The sequence below is a fragment of the Humulus lupulus genome, chromosome X, assembly GCF_963169125.1.
Source record: "Humulus lupulus chromosome X, drHumLupu1.1, whole genome shotgun sequence".
Taxonomy (NCBI): domain Eukaryota; kingdom Viridiplantae; phylum Streptophyta; class Magnoliopsida; order Rosales; family Cannabaceae; genus Humulus; species Humulus lupulus.
This window is the reverse complement of record NC_084802.1, coordinates 213,641,167-213,657,551: the sequence shown is the minus strand read 5'-3', so window position 1 is coordinate 213,657,551 and position 16,385 is coordinate 213,641,167. Positions and strand designations below refer to the sequence as shown.

At 32.6% G+C, this 16,385-nt stretch overlaps 4 protein-coding genes across 7 annotated transcripts; 1 reads left to right on the top strand and 3 right to left on the bottom strand.

Moving 5' to 3' along the window:
• Positions 1 to 450: 450 nt before the first annotated feature.
• On the top strand, positions 451 to 2,493 carry LOC133806745 (protein FAR1-RELATED SEQUENCE 5-like). The gene is made up of 3 exons (XM_062244834.1): positions 451 to 1,212; positions 1,402 to 1,910; positions 2,026 to 2,493. The coding sequence occupies exons 1-3, from the start codon at positions 513 to 515 to the stop codon at positions 2,491 to 2,493; spliced, it is 1,677 nt and encodes a 558-aa protein (XP_062100818.1). The 5' UTR covers positions 451 to 512.
• A 547-nt stretch (positions 2,494 to 3,040) lies between these two features.
• Positions 3,041 to 5,162, bottom strand: LOC133806744 (uncharacterized). The gene is made up of 4 exons (XM_062244833.1): positions 4,909 to 5,162; positions 4,698 to 4,821; positions 3,793 to 4,310; positions 3,041 to 3,686 (listed from the first exon to the last, which is right to left on the bottom strand). The coding sequence occupies exons 1-4, from the start codon at positions 5,160 to 5,162 to the stop codon at positions 3,473 to 3,475; spliced, it is 1,110 nt and encodes a 369-aa protein (XP_062100817.1). The 3' UTR covers positions 3,041 to 3,472.
• Positions 4,744 to 9,846, bottom strand: LOC133807004 (uncharacterized). Of its 4 annotated transcripts, XR_009879108.1 has the most exons (8): positions 7,871 to 9,846; positions 6,355 to 7,212; positions 6,089 to 6,217; positions 5,689 to 5,949; positions 5,563 to 5,604; positions 5,404 to 5,484; positions 4,909 to 5,315; positions 4,744 to 4,821 (listed from the first exon to the last, which is right to left on the bottom strand). XR_009879108.1 is itself a non-coding variant. In XM_062245109.1 (7 exons), the coding sequence occupies exons 4-7, from the start codon at positions 5,860 to 5,862 to the stop codon at positions 5,172 to 5,174; spliced, it is 441 nt and encodes a 146-aa protein (XP_062101093.1). In that variant the 5' UTR covers positions 5,863 to 5,949; positions 6,089 to 6,217; positions 6,355 to 7,212; positions 7,871 to 9,846; the 3' UTR covers positions 4,744 to 5,171. The 4 variants fall into 4 exon arrangements, 1 of the variants encoding a protein (XP_062101093.1); XM_062245109.1 differs by having other exon boundaries at positions 4,744 to 5,315; XR_009879107.1 differs by lacking the exons at positions 4,744 to 4,821; positions 4,909 to 5,315; positions 5,404 to 5,484; positions 5,563 to 5,604 and having other exon boundaries at positions 5,930 to 5,949; positions 7,871 to 8,188; positions 8,488 to 9,846.
• Positions 9,847 to 9,997: 151 nt separating this feature from the next.
• LOC133807003 (protein EARLY STARVATION 1, chloroplastic-like) lies at positions 9,998 to 15,272 on the bottom strand. Its single transcript, XM_062245108.1, has 11 exons — positions 14,615 to 15,272; positions 14,068 to 14,159; positions 13,695 to 13,888; positions 12,618 to 12,657; positions 12,110 to 12,191; positions 11,799 to 11,876; positions 11,571 to 11,696; positions 11,126 to 11,247; positions 10,734 to 10,773; positions 10,561 to 10,635; positions 9,998 to 10,464 (listed from the first exon to the last, which is right to left on the bottom strand). The coding sequence occupies exons 1-11, from the start codon at positions 14,935 to 14,937 to the stop codon at positions 10,317 to 10,319; spliced, it is 1,320 nt and encodes a 439-aa protein (XP_062101092.1). The 5' UTR covers positions 14,938 to 15,272; the 3' UTR covers positions 9,998 to 10,316.
• Positions 15,273 to 16,385: the final 1,113 nt, after the last annotated feature.

The window sequence follows — 16,385 nt, the reverse complement described above, 5'->3', positions numbered from 1 at the left end:
AAACTGAAATAAAATGCAATATTCAAAATATTGAGCTGAGTTACCAGTTATCACCAGGTATGCCACCAATGAAATTACTCACTGACAATTCAGTCCTATTCTACATTGAGCTGAAAAAGAAGCAAAATGAAGTAACTGAGCTACCACTATGCATCACCACTGTTGATCAAACAATAGCTGAAACTGTTCAACACACTACATATGAAGAAGAAACACAAAAACAGAACACAGATTTAGAAAAGCTAGTTCTTCAACTAAACAACGAGCAATCAGCTACAGAATTACAATATCACGAAGCAACCTACACCAGAAATAACCAGGTACAAACCTTCCCAAATACTACAGACATAGCTGATGATGTAGCAGAATTTATCATAGAGAGAACAGAAGAAAACAAAAGAAAAAGAAAAGAAGAAACATAAATTATAACTGATCATAAAATTATCAAAGTTGAAGAAGGCCAGATTTATAAGGACAAAAAGCTCTTAAAATCTGCTCTATGTTATTATGCTATGATCCACAACTTCCAATTCAAGACAAAAAGATCTGAACCAAGAGAGTACCTGGTAACCTGTGTGGATGACAATTGTAACTGGTTACTTAGAGCTTCAAAGTTCAGGAAAACAGAAACATTTAAAGTCAGAAAGTATGTAAAAACTCACACCTGCTCCTTGGATATCATTATGGAAGACCACAGGCAGGCTAATTGCAATGTCATTGGGGAACTAATAAAATCAAAATACATGTCAATAAAGAGAGTACACACACCACATGACATGATCAACGACATGCTAGATGATTTTGGTGTTTCAATGGGGTACCAAAAAGCCTGGAGAGCAAGAGAAAAAGCTTTAGAATTGGCAAGGGGAAACCAAGATGATTCATACCAAAAACTTCCCATCTACCTTCACATGCTAAAAGTATCGAACCCAGGTACAATTACACACCTGGTTACAGACAATACAGATCACTTCAAATATATGTACCTAGCATTTGCAAATTCCATCAAAGGATGGAAACACTGTAGGCCAGTCATTGTGATAGATGGAACTTACTTGAAGACATCATTTGGGGGAACTTTATTCACTGCTTCAACAATGGATGCTAACAACAACATATTCCCATTAGCCTTTGGAATTGGAGACTCTGAAAATGATTCATCATGGTTATGGTTTTTCACAAAGCTAAAGGAGACATATGGAGAAAGAGAAGGTACGGTTTTCTTCTTTATATTCTTATTGAAACAAACTAAACTCATAAAATTATCAGTTTAATAATAATCCAGCAATAAAATAGAGAAAACAGTGTAAAAAAAAAAAATAACAGTCATATAAATTAATGAAACCAGTTACTCAGTTAATACTTAATAACCAGTTACTCCATTGTGATTTTGCAAAACAGGTATGGCAATCATTTCAGACAGGCATAAAAGCATAGAAAATGCTATAGACCATGTATACCCAAAAGCTTTCCATGGAGCATGCATATTCCACCTGTTAAACAACATCAAAGTCAATTTTGGTGTCCATGGGGAGGACCTAAACCTAAACTTTGTCAAAGCAGCAAAGGCATACAGGGTACAATCATTTGAGCATTACATGCATGAAATAGACAAGATTGACACACGCATAAGACCGTATTTACAAAAAATTGGATATTCAACTTGGTCTAGATGCCATGCTCCAACAAGAAGATATACAATGATGACATTAATTATAGCTGAATCAATAAATGCTGCATTGAAAGCTGCAAGAACGCTGCCAATCACTACAATGATGGAGGGCCTTCGAAGTTTAGTTCAAAAATGGGTATGGAAAAATGGTAACGAAGCAAACGGAACATTCACACAAGTAACAACAGATACTGAAACTGTGCTTAGAGAAAACTTTATTCGTGCCATTAAATTTCAGGTACCTGACATATATTGAGCACTGAATATTATTTATCAAAACTCTTAGTAACCAGTTACTCAAAAATATCACAGTATCCAGTTTCTAACATGTGTTTCTCTACTAAAATAAACAGGTCTTCCCAGTAAACACTATACTGTACCAAGTTGTGGTTGAACAGAAAGGAAATTTTTTGGTCAACCTAATGGAGAAAACATGTGAATGCAAAAGATTCCAACAAGACGAAATACCGTGTGCACATGCAATAGCAGTATTCGCCAAAACACGGCTGAAAACATATGATTATGTTGCTGATTACTACAAAACTACAACTATGAAAGCAACATATGACTCAATTGTTCATCCATTGCCAAATGAAGGCGAATGGACACTCCCAGAGACTTTAAACATAATTGTCCTACCACCAAAATCAAGAAAACCACCAGGCCGCCCTAGAAGGAAAAGAATCAGATCTAGAGGAGAACCAAAGGTGCAAATAAAATGTGGAAGATGCGCACAGCAAGGGCATAACAGAAAAACATGCAGGAATGAACCAATCCCAAAGCTGCGAAACACAACAAAGTCAAAGAAAATAGACAAATAATTTTCTAAAGAATAGATATACTACAATTTCAATATTTTCATTTCATGTAATAAAATTGTATCCTAATGTTTTCTACTTCAATAAAAGTACAAACTTTTTAAACATTTTACATTTTATAAACTTGATACTCAACTTCATGGTTCCAAACACAAAGATATTCCAAATCTGGATACTCAAGTACCTGGTTACAACACATATTATAGAAAGAAAAAAAAACAGATACTATAAGTAAATTTAACAAACAACTACATATACATGTAACCAACGATTTAAAAACCTAATTATAAAACCACAAATCTTTCACAAAAAACAAAAAAACATAAAATATTATAAACTTGATACTCAACTTCTAGGTTCCAACACAAGATATTCAAAAACTGAAAATTCAAGTACCTGGTTACAACACATAAAAATATAAAAAACAAAAAGCAATCACTATAAGAAATTTTAACAAACAACTATATATTAATAAAACCAACTACTTTAAAAACCTAGTTATATAATCAGAAATCGTTCACACACAAAAAAAAAACAACAAACATAAAAAAATAAAAAAAAAATTTAAAAATAGAAATAAAAACTAAAGAAACAGTAACCAGTTACCTGAAACATATAGCTTTTACAATCTAACACAGAAGTAACCGGTTACACCATCTTCATACAATAATAATTGAAACCTATATGAAAAAAAAAAACATGTACATCACAATATCTTCACACTTTAAAAAAAAAAAAAACTCCAACACTATTGAATAAAAAAACATACACATTAAAATAATATACATTAAAAAAAACTTTATATTAAGCCAAAAGTTGAAACCAATTCTTTACATTGACCAAAAAAAAAAAAAGAAAAACCATACATAAGTCCAGTACTAAAACAGTACCCAGTTACAAACCACAACTTCACTGTTAAACAACGAAAGAAAAAAAAGACATGGTCGTTAATACAGCTAAAAAAAAAAAAACTCCAACATCTCTACTTATAATTCCTCCTCCTCTTTGATTTCTTTGATGGAGCATCATCTTCTGTCTTGTACCCACCAATCTGCTTCTTTTTTGCATGACTATACAAGTTAATGGCAAGATAATCACGATAGGTAGCAATTTTGGCAGCCATGTTCTTCGGGATGTCATCAATCTTCCCATGAATAAACAAATCAGCATACTTGATAACAAATACTCCACAATCACTGCAAAAAAAAAAAAACAAAAAACACAAAAAACAGAATATGAAATTACTTAAAAACAAACAAAATAGAAAAATAAACAACAATATACAAAAAACCAGTTACTTACTTATCCTCTTGAAATGGCAAGTCTTTGGCAAAGTTAAAATCAATTGGATCTTTCTTCCCAACAGAATATGGACCAACATTCAAGTCCAAATCTTTCCTAGAACAATAAAAATCAAGAAAATCTAGAAAATATGGTAAAACAACAGAGTAAGCCTTCACATATGGCAAAGCAATACTCTCATTCTTCTTCCCCGTCAAAGAATTGTAGACAGTTAACATCCTACTCTTAATGGAAAGGTGAATAAAAACCCAATGCAACTGAACCTTCACATGCACAGGAAAAAGAACATGATCCACATCCACCCAAGGAGTGTTACAAAACAAATATTCACCAATAATGTAATCTGAAATTAGATTATCAAAACGAATGATGCTTGAATCACATTTGGCTGCCACAAAGTTATCATACAAACCCTTGATAGTTGCATCAAACCAAGAGTCTGTAGTTGTAACCCTCTTGTTCAAACCATCAACCAGCTTAATCTTCTTCCTCAGGTAATAAAAATATACATTTATATGCTACAAAAAATAAATAAACATACAAAAGTTAGGAACCTGGTTACTACCCATAAATAAAAAAAACAATTTACAGACAGTACTAAAAGGAACCTGGTTACTTGTCTTAACCATGATCAACAACAAAAACAAAACATCTAAACAAAACAAAGACTAATTAAGAATCATTATACCAAGAACCTGGTTACTAGCCAATATATAATAAAAAAAAAACAAGTTACACACAATGCTTCAAAGAACCTGGTTACTACCCAAAATTTAAAAATATTTTACACACTTATTAACAGGAACCTGGTTACTTGACTTAAACATGATCAACAAAAAAAAAAAAAACATCTAAACAAACAAATACTACTAAATAAACATTATAACAAGAATCTGGTTACTTACAGTGTCCATAAGCTCCTCCCCACAAGTTTGAAGCTTGTAAAACCACATTTTCTCAGAAATTTTAACAAATGAATAATCCATTGGGGGATTGATAATGTTATTGACATCAGAAAATTTCTTCTTCCTTCAAAACAAAAAAAATATATATATATATTAACAAACAATTAAATATCAAGAATAATAATATTAAAGAAAATATAAAAAAACATACTTATTCTTAAAATTCATTTTATCCTCAATCCAAGAAATATAATCCAGGCAATCATTCTTTGAAACATTCTGCCCTATTTCATTTTCAAATGGAACCAATCCTCTAACAATCACCACTTCCACTCCCTTCCTCTTCACAGTTTCTTTAACATCAGAAGAACCAAACTCAGTAACAAAAGGAGACTTGACATGAGTACTAGGTTTAGGCTCCCTCTTTTCAATAGCAACAGGAACCTCATCATCATCACCAACCATCACAACCTTCTAATCATCCTTACTCCCGGTAAATTTCTTTTCTCCTTCTGCATACTGAACAGTTCTATCAATAACACTCAAAATCTCTGGATCAACATATACTTCTTCAAAACTTAAACCAACTGAACTGAACTCAGGCTTGTTTGTAAAATCCTATAATGAATAAAAATAAAATCAATTACAACAAATTCAATTTTAAATAAAATAATACAAGAAACAAAACAAAAATAAATTACAAAACCTTATCTCCACCCACAACATTTGACAACTCCAACCCAGAATAAACAGCATCAAAATTTTCATTTAAATCCTTCTCAACACCCTAAAAGAAATAATGAAACTGGTTACAACAGTAACTGGTTACACTAAACAACTACAGAAAGAAAAATAAACTAGTTACCTTACTACCATCAGACTCTTCAGCTGAATCATTTCCACAATCCTAGCCAAAAAAAAAAAAAAAACAATCTGGTTACAACTAAAAATGGTTAAAAAAAACAATAAAGCATAAAAACAAACAAGTTACCTTAGAATCATCAGAAATAGGACTGGAAACATTATCAAAATCATCTGGCTTTTCCCCTTCATTAAAACCAGCACTTTCATCACTTGAATTTGCAACTTTTTCAGAATTTTTTGCAACAAATTTAGCAATCATTGCAGATAAATCACTGAGTTTCCCCATGAACTCAGATCTCATAACTGCAATGTCACTAATAATAGTTTCTTGGCATGCTTTTATTGATGAGATTGATTCACAAATCAATCTCAACTTTTCACTATCAACCTACAAAACAAAATAAAATATTTTACAAAACAGCAAAAAAAAAAAAAAAAGACAAAAAAACCTAAAAAGAAACCTATAAATTTCAAAACAAAATAATATATATTTTTTAACTAAAACAAACAACAAAACTAACCAGTACCTGGGTACCCGGACTACTGTCTCCATCTTCAGCACACACCTTCGGCAAGTATAGAGGCTCAAACTTAAACTTCTTTACTGCCAGTTTCTTTCTCTCCTCAGAAGACGGATAGACATTCAGGATAGTCAACTGAATAATTAAAAATATATAAATACAAAATCAAGAAAACTGGTTACCATCAACTGAAACCAGGTACACAAACAAAAATGCAAAAATGAATCAAACAAATTTAGCAAGAAACCAGTTACAAAACAAAAAGATTATACCTTCTGATTGTTGAAAACCTTTCCCACCAAGTTTGCATAGAACGCATTATCTGTACTCTTCCAATTCAACAAACGGGGAAATTTTTTCCCAACCCGTTGACAAAACTCAGGACTCAACTCAGCTATACTTTCATAAATTCATACAAGAAAAGCAATGGGAAACCCAAGAAGTTTGTAAGGGTGAAGGCCAACCTTCCCATCAACGAACAGTCCATCAAATATTTTATTCCCACCCTTCAAAGCAGTTTTCAAATATTGAAAACTCCTATCCCATACAAACTTGCCAAAACTAATATTTGCTAATTCAGAAAAATCTCGATCAACCATCTCAAAAAAGAAATCATCAACCAACTTATCACTAGTATAGCCGTACAAATAGTTAACTAGGATATGAACTATACCCAATTTGACAACATCCTCATCATCAACTAGATCCTTACTAATAAAAGCATTGCGTAATTCAGACTTCGACACCTTACCAACAAAACGGCCAAATATTTTTTTCTTAAACAAAACCTTCTTTTTTTGAAAACGACTTAAATCAAAATCACCATCACATCTAAGACCCGTAACTAGAGCAAACTCTTCAATAGAAAACCTACACACTCTACGACCAAGCTTAAACCACATTTCCTCTTCCTCCCTCTCATGAGATACCTCTCTCAATAACACAAGCTGGGCAAGTTGAGTTTGAAAATGAATATCACATACTTCTAAAAAGTGCCCAAATGGGGTCTTCTTAAACAATGATTTCTGACTTTTAGTCAACTTAGATTTCAAGTCAGTAATGACACTCTTGTCATTAAAATGTTGAACCTTACTACCAAACCTCTTGGAGGGGTATATTTTTAAATGAGCCTGCAGAAAAAAACAAAACAATTAAACATGCAACCAGTTTCAAAAAATATAAACATGAAAAATTTATAAGTACTTTACATTTATAAAACGACTTATATGTATTTAACTTTGTATGGTTTAAATATACATATAAAAAAAAAACAATTCATTCACTAAGGTAAACAAGTTCAAAACTCATTAAGCAACATCGTTCACTGTTATCTGTAAAGTAACCAGGTACATATGTAACCAGGTACACATGAAACCAGGTACCAAAAAATAATAAAACAACTTAACAACAAAAAAAAACACAGCAATAACAATAAAACAAACACAAAACAGAATTTAAGATTATGCAAATTAACTACAAATCTACAAGAACCCAGATACACAACCATAAAAAAAATTAAAAAAATAGAATCCACATGTAACCAGGAACACATGTAACCAGGTACAAAAAAAAAACAGTTTAACAACAAAAGAAAACACAACAATAACTATAAAACAAACACAAAACAGAATTGAACATTATACAAATTAACTACAAAACTACAAGAAACCAAATACACAACCATAAAAAAATAAAACAAACAGAATCCACCCAATGTGAAACACAACAACAGAAACATAAACAGATGAACAATTTTATATTATAATAATTAAAAAAATAAACACATACCACAACATGTTTAGTCTCATGAGAATCATCTCCAGCATCCTTACTACCAGATGCACACGAATCCTTCGCCTGTTTAACAGTGGAAGGCGATTTACTTGTCTTCCTTGCAACAGAGGAAGGGGATTTACTCTTCTTCCTTGCAACAGACTTCAAATGTGTAATGTTACTCCTTCGAGGAAGAATCTCGCAAATATCATCCCCTACATTCTTCGATTCATCCTCTACTATACCAAAAATTTTCTTCTCCGAACCAGAAACACCACCGCATTCACCACAGTGATCCATCACACAAATTCGAGCAAGAGAAATATCAATGCACTGCATAAAAAAAAAAAAAACAACACAAATGAAAAAAGAAAAACAGATATACACATATATAGAGCACAAATTACAAATAACTACCCATAAACTTCCCAAATAATAAACTGATCAAAAACTGACAAAAACCCCACTAAAAAACTAACGATAAAATCGTGCACCAAATATAAAAACCGTCATTAACACAGATTAAAAAACAACCACCCACGACAGAAAAATATATAATACAAAGCAAAATTAACAATCAATTTACATTAAAAAAAAATAAAATAAAATAAACCCTGAAACCGGGTACTCACCGATACGAAAACACCACAAAGAGGCACAAATCCACAACGAGAAACTTATAAAAATCCTAAGAAAAAGAAAAAAAAGAAGAAATCAACACAAAAAACCAAATGCTGAAAGAAAGAAAAAATTTGAACCAAACGATATATAAAAAACGTGATACTGAAGCAAACGGAAAAAGACATACCTGAAACCAGGTACTCACCGAAACGAAACACACGCATAGAGGGCAGAAAATCGACAACAAAGAACTCAAATAAACCCTAACACAAGAACGAAAACTAAGAACACAAATCACCACTGAAGAAAACGTGATACTTAATAAAATATACTAATAAAATTCAGAAAACGTGAAGAAGATAAAAACGTGATAGAGGCTGGGTACTCAAGTACCTGCATGCATACTGGGAATTGATTTCCTTACAAAAAAAAATTCAAAAATAAAATAAAATAAAATAATAAAAAAAACACATAAAATGACTAAAAAGCCCTCACAAAAATACACATAAATGCATAATAAACCACTACTGAATTTAAATTTTCTTACAAAAATGTTTACCAAAATAATAAAAATAATAATAAAAATAAAAAGACAAAAATTTACTCATAAAAATACCCCTATAGAAAAAAAAAACGTATACAAAAAAATATGGGATATAAAAGCAATATTTTGATAAATATGGGAAAACAAAACCCATAAAAAAGGAAAACAACAAAAAAAACCATAAAAAATGCACACAAAATAAAAAGCCATATATATCAAATTTTAGTTAATTTTCCCATATTTCATGTAAATTCCTCATTGTTCTTTATCCAGCTCAAATATTGATCCATACTTGATTCCCAATTAACTTTATAATACCCACATATTTTTTTGTCCGGCACAATGTTTTGCTCCATTATTATTTACTTAAACCAAATTTTGTCAGAAAACTAAATATTTAGCCCTGCGTAACTTGACCCGACCTATTTCTAAAGATTCGTTTTGTCAGCCCAATTTTAGGTTCAAAACTTTTACATCTATGTCTAAAGTAGATATCAGATCAGGAGTCACTTTTAGCTAAGTCCTTTCTTTAACGTAGATATTAGATCAGGAATCACTTTTAGGCAAGTCATTTCTTTTTTATCTATAAATTTTAAGTTTTAGTATAATACTCACTATTTCAATCAATATACCTATTATACCCCTATAATCTGTCAATACTATTTTTAGAAAAAAATCATGTAGTCAAGAGTATTTTTGAAATTGTCTGTGATAAAAATAAGTAGAACTAAACTAAAAATATTTAGGAGATAATTTTAATTAAAAACTGATTAATTTTCAATTTATCCCTTGTCTAATTTTATGCTTATGTAAAATGATCAGACTGAATCAGTTGGCCCAATTTTATAGCCACAATTATATAACAGTCTGAATCAGACTGGTGGACCTTGCCTTAATACGCAGCCCTATAATTTTTTAACTTCCTACCCACGACATAAAAACTAGGCGAGAGGCATTACGCTCTCTAAGTTCCCACATAGTCGACCAAATAAAACACTAAATTATAAAGAAATAAATCCACTCCGCTCACAACCATTGCCGTAAAACTTAAAAAACCATTTCAAAATACCTTCAAACAAAAAGTACGGCATTGTGTAAATCCAGAAATAAAAATGAAAACAAATAACGCAGCGGACCTAGTCAAGGGATAATGTTCAGAAAAATACCATCATATCCTACGCAATGACCAATTAAAAGAATGAAAAAATTGAGATCAAAATATTGCAATTGCACTAATTTCAACGATGAGACAGGGATGCAAGAGAGATTTCTGAACAATTTAAATCAAAATAGATTTCATAATTGCGGGGGAAATTCCTCAGGAGGTGTTGACGACCCAAACTCAATATTTGGGTAGACACCAGGTGGCCTTTCCCGAGGTTCGATTGATAGCAATTGGCTCGAGTCACCCACAACGTCAGCCCATCCATAATGAGGTTCAGCCCTTTCATTAAAAAGCAAAAGTTGTCACAAAATCACAATCATTAACACTGACGAGTAATAACTAACTTCACTTTACTAAGAAAAGGCAAATACGTACTCGTAATAAGTTTCTTCGTCTACAACAATATCCCAGCTTTCACCTGTTGTGCTCTTCCCATACTTGTGCACTTTCCTGATAAAAAAAAAAGGAAAAGGAGAAAAGATCACCACATAAGAGCAGTGACATTTTACAATAATAAGTTCATAGTATCAATAGTTTGGTTTCCATACCCATTTCCGAAGTGCTCTTCTCCCCAGGTCCTTGACCAACCTAGACATTAGAATTTAAAAACAAGTCTTCAGTTACAACAAATCCTAGGATATATGGTTAAAATATAAATGGAGGCAAGAAGAATGCAGAAGTATCAATAATAGAAACTGCCCTATGTAAATACTCAATAAATAAAGTACAGGGTGCATATTATTGGGTGTGTGTTTTGTTTGATACTAATGGTGAGTAATGTAATGTAATGTAATCACTCTAAAAATGACCATAGAAAAAAAAATTGTACATAGAGAAGGTTTCAAAGAACATGCAACATGTATTATGAATCCGGATTTACAATCAAATAAAAATAGTCTAATTAAACATTATCACTCAAAAAGTACAAGAATTGACATACGTTCACCACTGGGAGATACATGCCATGTCTCTCCTTGTCGAGAACCTATGCCAGCAAAGAACTTTTCTTCCCACTTGTCACCCCATTTAGTCCCAAGTTCAGTCTCAGCCCATTTATCCGTCCTGAAAAGGTTGTTGAGAAAACAAAAATCAGAAACATTAATACTGATTCTACCGAAATTCAACTGGGAGTTTTAATTGAACCAAGAGAAAAAGAAAAAGTTCGATTTTATGCCTAATTAGCACTAGACTTCTTTCAAATTTATGATCTGTCCATATTGCTTCTAAAGGATGAATAAACAGCCATTTTAAAAAAGAACCTCCATTTCTAACAATTCTAGGTAACAATATACTAACTTCCTAGTGAATAATTTCAGTGTGTAGGATTAAGCAATGGTATGTGATAATTAAATTAAAATAGTAAAAAATAAATAACAAAAGAGGACCATTTGAGAACAGATCCCCTTCCATCATAATGCTCTCCCCACTTCTCCCACCATGACTGTTCATTAAGTCTACCATACTTATGTGCTCCTTTCTCAGTCCAGCCTTTAGCATCATACTTCTCCCACCTGTATCCAAATTTGCAATTCCATTATTATACTATACTTAAATGTGTCATCATTGCTCAACTGCACTGTGTATATATGTCATTCTCTAGAACACATGCTTACCATTTCTCATACCATCCAGCATTTTCCGAACCTGATTTTGCCTGCTTCTGTGCACTCCTCTCAATCCTTGCTAGATTACTGCAAAATTATAATGCAGTACTTACAAGATCAAAAACTAAATAGTTACACGGGGGGAAAAGGAAAAACCAAAAAAGAAGAAAAGCAAAACCAAACTTGGCGAGCATGCCTATCATAGAACGGTAAAGTAATCTAAATAGATACTGGAAAAAAAAGAAGCAAAAACTAAATTAATATCTCAAAATGTTAATAAGTAAAAGGTTATTAAATACAGTACGGTAACCGAAAACAACCTCCATTCATCTTGATGAAGTACTTCTTGCCACGTTTCCCACCATGAATCGCCTTCAGCATTTCTACCTGATTTCTCCACACCTATGAAAAAGACAAGTAAAACTGACTTAGCACAAGCGTGGTGGTACACATAAATAACAGATTCCTACATCTGGGCATTAAAGTATTTTTCAAATATAAAATATGGAAATGAAATGTATAATTGAGATAACAGAACAATAAGATTTTATCATATAAATTAATGTGATAGAAGTATTGATACACAAATGCTTGCACAAAAGGGAAGGGAGAAAAAGGCAAAATAACAAATGACAAAGATAACCCTTATCATATAAACTACTGTGACAGAATTATTGATACACATATGCTTGTACAAAATAGAAGGGAGAAAAGGGGCAAAATAAATCAAATGACAAAAATAACCCTTACAAGTTTGTGTTTGAAGGGTCAATACTACCAACTAAATTGGAATATTAACCAGAACATATAGAATGAGAAGGTAAATACCTAGCTCTTTGAATCCAGTCCAATCACTTTTCTCCCACCACTGTCAATGAGATCAATAAATCCACATTAAATGCATCCACCTGGTGATACTTAATAGGGTCATATAATCAATGTTAATGTAATGAGCATTAGAAATGCGATGGCAATTGACTAGGTATGATGCCTTATTACTACAAGTACATTATCAGCAGTAGTTGTCTACCAAATCCACATTTAGTGCAACCACTTGGTGATACATAACAGATTCAATTAAGTTAATGTAGTGAGCATAGAAATATAATGACAATTGACTAGTTGTATGATGTCATATTCCTAAAAGTACACACATCAGTACAGCAGAACCTTATTTGCACGATTTTAAAATAAAACTGGTAAATCAACAAAATTTCGAAGCAGCTCTATTTATCACAAATAAAAACCAATAGAGGAAAGTGATCTAATCTCTCATATAACAACACCAAGCATAAAAGTTAAGAAACTCAACTGTAGCCTCAGAATAACAACCAAACGTATGAAGCTTGGATTACAAGCAGCAGGCAAAGTCTTAATAAGATACATAGAGGGGAATGTCAATTAAAAACAGTCTTGAGTGACAATACAGGGAACTTCCTTCTCCAATTTCATGTGACAAATCAACTGTTAAACTTCAAAAAAGGAGTAAAGATAGAAATATAACCCCCTTATATAAGCCTCATTTAGTGATATTTTTACCTGTGCATAAAACTTTATACAAAAGTTTAAATTGAAAACTATGTGCAACTGAAAATCCAAAATCAGATTAGGCAACATTATACTTTTCTTCTAGGCGCCCTAGGAGCTGATTGCCATTGATAGTAGTATTTTTTAAGCTGGTTTTATTTTGCTGACAAAGAAAGTAACTATCAGCTGCATTTCTATACTTTAAGATGTTAGTCAACAACTGGACCAACAAAAATGAAGCCCGTGCAGAAAGCCTTTAATTTTATTCATCCGCTTGACATCTTATTTTGAACTTGAAAATTGGGTTAATGGATGTTGGTTCACTTCAAGAACCACAGCAATATAATAATAACAATAATAAGACAAATCAACTCATACCGTTTCCTTCCATTCTGAAGAACCATCGTTAGAACGACCGCCCATCTTTGTCCATCTACATCTGAAACCATTATCTCCCAAGTCTTCTCCACTTTCTCGATACCAAGTACTGCCATCTTCATTTGTACCAGTCTCATTGACATTTTCATTTAACAAGCTAATGCCCCAATCCTTCTCATTAGCAATACCAGTGTCTGCAGGGAAGGCATCAGCAAACATCATATGACCATCAGATAAGTTTTTAAATGCCAGTCAACACATTTATGCATGCTAAACAGGAAAGAATTACTCATGAGTTTCATAGTTTAAGTCGAATAGCATACATTGTGATAAAAGTCTATTTCTAATTATTTTGAAATATATTACAAATTACCTCTTTTTGGTGGACTATCACGGGACTGTGGACCAGAATTTCTCGGGCTACATCGAGGATAGTATTTTTCTTGTTTAGAATCAAAACGATATCTGCAGTAATCATGATAGATGAAAACATGGAAAATTTAATAAAGATTCGTCATAAATTGCATCTTGATTTTTCAAACTCGGATAAGGCATAACATAAAAGAAGGACCATCTAAATACTCTCGTTCGTAACACAAGGTTTACATCATCGCTTATGATTTCTTTTTTCCAAATCTTCAATGTTCTTCCTGTGGTTCTAAAACGAAATTGATACAAAACTGCGATTCTATTTATAGTAAATTCTTAGACAGAAGTAGCATTAACATTTAACACTGTATGATCCAAACACTAAATAGGTCCCTTATCACAGATTTCCTTCAAACAATCCCAAGTACATCGCGTTCTTTGTAAGAAAATACCTAACAAAGCCACTTTCCGATCAACTAAATTCGAAATGTAAACAAGAATCACAATCATAATCATCAAAACGAAAAAAAGAAAGAAAGATCGCGACGTACTGAGGAGAAGCGAAAGGCAATGCAGGAGAGGTGGCCTGGATTCGAACTCTGCGAGGGGTTTTCTTGAGATCAAACCGCCATTCTTCGTTCTTCTCAACGCTCTTCCCTGGCCTGGTCGCTCTCCGAATCGGAACCACCGAGTCGGAACAGCAACATCCGACTCGACTAGTGACTCCGGCTCGGTCGACTTCAAAACTAACTCTCCTCCGCTTCCTCAACTCCAAACCATTGTTACTACTACGATGCGGTGAATGGTGAAGAAAGGCGAATCTCCTGAGCTTGAAATCGAACTGAGTCGCGAAACCTCTAGAACTCGCCGCCATTAACACTTTATCTGTGTAGGTCAGGAGGAAAATGCCATACAAAGAGAAAAACCCTAGCAGAGCACGAGACAGAGAGAGAGAGAGAAGAACAGGAGAAATGGGAGGCCAACGGGAAAGAGAAACCGTCTGGCTGCGTTTTGGGAATTTATAGAGAAACTTTCGATTTAATTATTTTTTATTTTTATTTTAATAATTTGATAAATAAATATATTGACCAATAGGAATGGAGGAGTGAAAATGGGGGGAATCTTTGTTTGAGTGGGGCATTTCAGGGATTGAAGTGAGGAGGACTCTCCGTGAGAGTGAGAGGAAGAGGGAAGAGAGAGAAAGGCGGTGGTGTGGTGAGAGCTAGCGAGCGAGATGAGATCCATCGGCCGTGGCTGTAAATCCCGGGATTTGAATTATACACGTGAGCACCTAAGGCCCCACCTCTTCTGTTAGGCCTTTCTGGATTGCCACGTGTTCTAATCTTGGCCGTTGCTTTCTTGTTTTGATGGTTAGATGGAGTATCTCCTAGTAGCAGTGGCTGGGAAGAGATTGCCCTTCCCATTTCATTGTCGTATCAACGCAATCAATCTGCATTTTATGAATTTTTTTTTTATATTAGAGTTGGTCAAAATTATAGAAAAAGAAAATAAGCAGAAAAATAATCTTCCAGATCATGCATTTTACATTTTTATTTTACCTTTATTTTATTAAATTATTGTTCGTGATTTTTTTTTGACCCTCTACGACCTCCAGCAGACTTTATCTTAATTTTGACAATGGATATTCTTTAGTCATCGTTATAAGAAGACTATTTTCGAGATAACTTATTTATCTTCTTCAATCTTACTACATTCATTCCTCCAAGACTCTTTATGCTAATGTTATGTTTATGATCACAATTGTTAAATTTAATAGTAAATAAAATATTAAATTTAATAGAATGTGTGGAGTAGATGGTAACGTTGGATCTGATTTTTTAGTCAGATCTTTCGGAAGATGTTGTGAACACGTATTATTTAGTAGTTGTGTCTACTTTTACAAAGAGAGTTACATTTTATAATTACATTGGGATTATAACAAGTTTTTGTACAAATGTAAAGACAACTTGTTTAGTTAGAAAATATATTTTTCTTCTTTTGAGAAATTTAGGGTTTGATTGGTTCGCGATTAGAAAACTGTATTTTTGAAAAGTGGGATTCTGAAATGAAAATCTGAATTTAGTGACTAAAAACATGTTTCTGAAAATGTGATTGGTTCAATGTCAATAAACTGTTTTTGAGTTTTAAAAAACTAAATCTGTGATTGGTATTAAATTTGAAAATATAACAGAAACTGAATACGTGATTGGTTCAGCTGAAAGTAAAATTTAATTATATTGATAAATTAAAATTTAATAATAGTGCATTAATTAAATTCATAACAATATTACATTGTCATTAACTTTGATTTTTTTTATAAAT

Coding starts and splice junctions, on each gene's coding strand:
- LOC133807003 (XM_062245108.1), bottom strand. CDS start 14,937: ATGGCGGCGAGTTCTAGAGGTTTCGCGACTCAGTTCGATTTCAAGCTC. Junction 13,889..14,067: donor TGATAGTCCACCAAAAAGAG/GTAATTTGTAAT, acceptor CCTTCCCTGCAG/ACACTGGTATTGCTAATGAG. Junction 10,774..11,125: donor TGTATCTCCCAGTGGTGAAC/GTATGTCAATTC, acceptor TCTAATGTCTAG/GTTGGTCAAGGACCTGGGGA.
- LOC133806745 (XM_062244834.1), top strand. CDS start 513: ATGATCCACAACTTCCAATTCAAGACAAAAAGATCTGAACCAAGAGAG. Junction 1,213..1,401: donor GACATATGGAGAAAGAGAAG/GTACGGTTTTCT, acceptor TTTGCAAAACAG/GTATGGCAATCATTTCAGAC. Junction 1,911..2,025: donor TTCGTGCCATTAAATTTCAG/GTACCTGACATA, acceptor TAAAATAAACAG/GTCTTCCCAGTAAACACTAT.
- LOC133807004 (XM_062245109.1), bottom strand. CDS start 5,862: ATGAGATCTGAGTTCATGGGGAAACTCAGTGATTTATCTGCAATGATT. Junction 5,605..5,688: donor CTATTTCTGATGATTCTAAG/GTAACTTGTTTG, acceptor TTTTTTGGCTAG/GATTGTGGAAATGATTCAGC. Junction 5,485..5,562: donor AAGAGTCTGATGGTAGTAAG/GTAACTAGTTTA, acceptor TATTTCTTTTAG/GGTGTTGAGAAGGATTTAAA.
- LOC133806744 (XM_062244833.1), bottom strand. CDS start 5,162: ATGGTTGGTGATGATGATGAGGTTCCTGTTGCTATTGAAAAGAGGGAG. Junction 4,822..4,908: donor AAAATGAATTTTAAGAATAA/GTATGTTTTTTT, acceptor TTTGTTTTGAAG/GAAGAAGAAATTTTCTGATG. Junction 3,687..3,792: donor TTGCCATTTCAAGAGGATAA/GTAAGTAACTGG, acceptor TTTTTTTTGCAG/TGATTGTGGAGTATTTGTTA.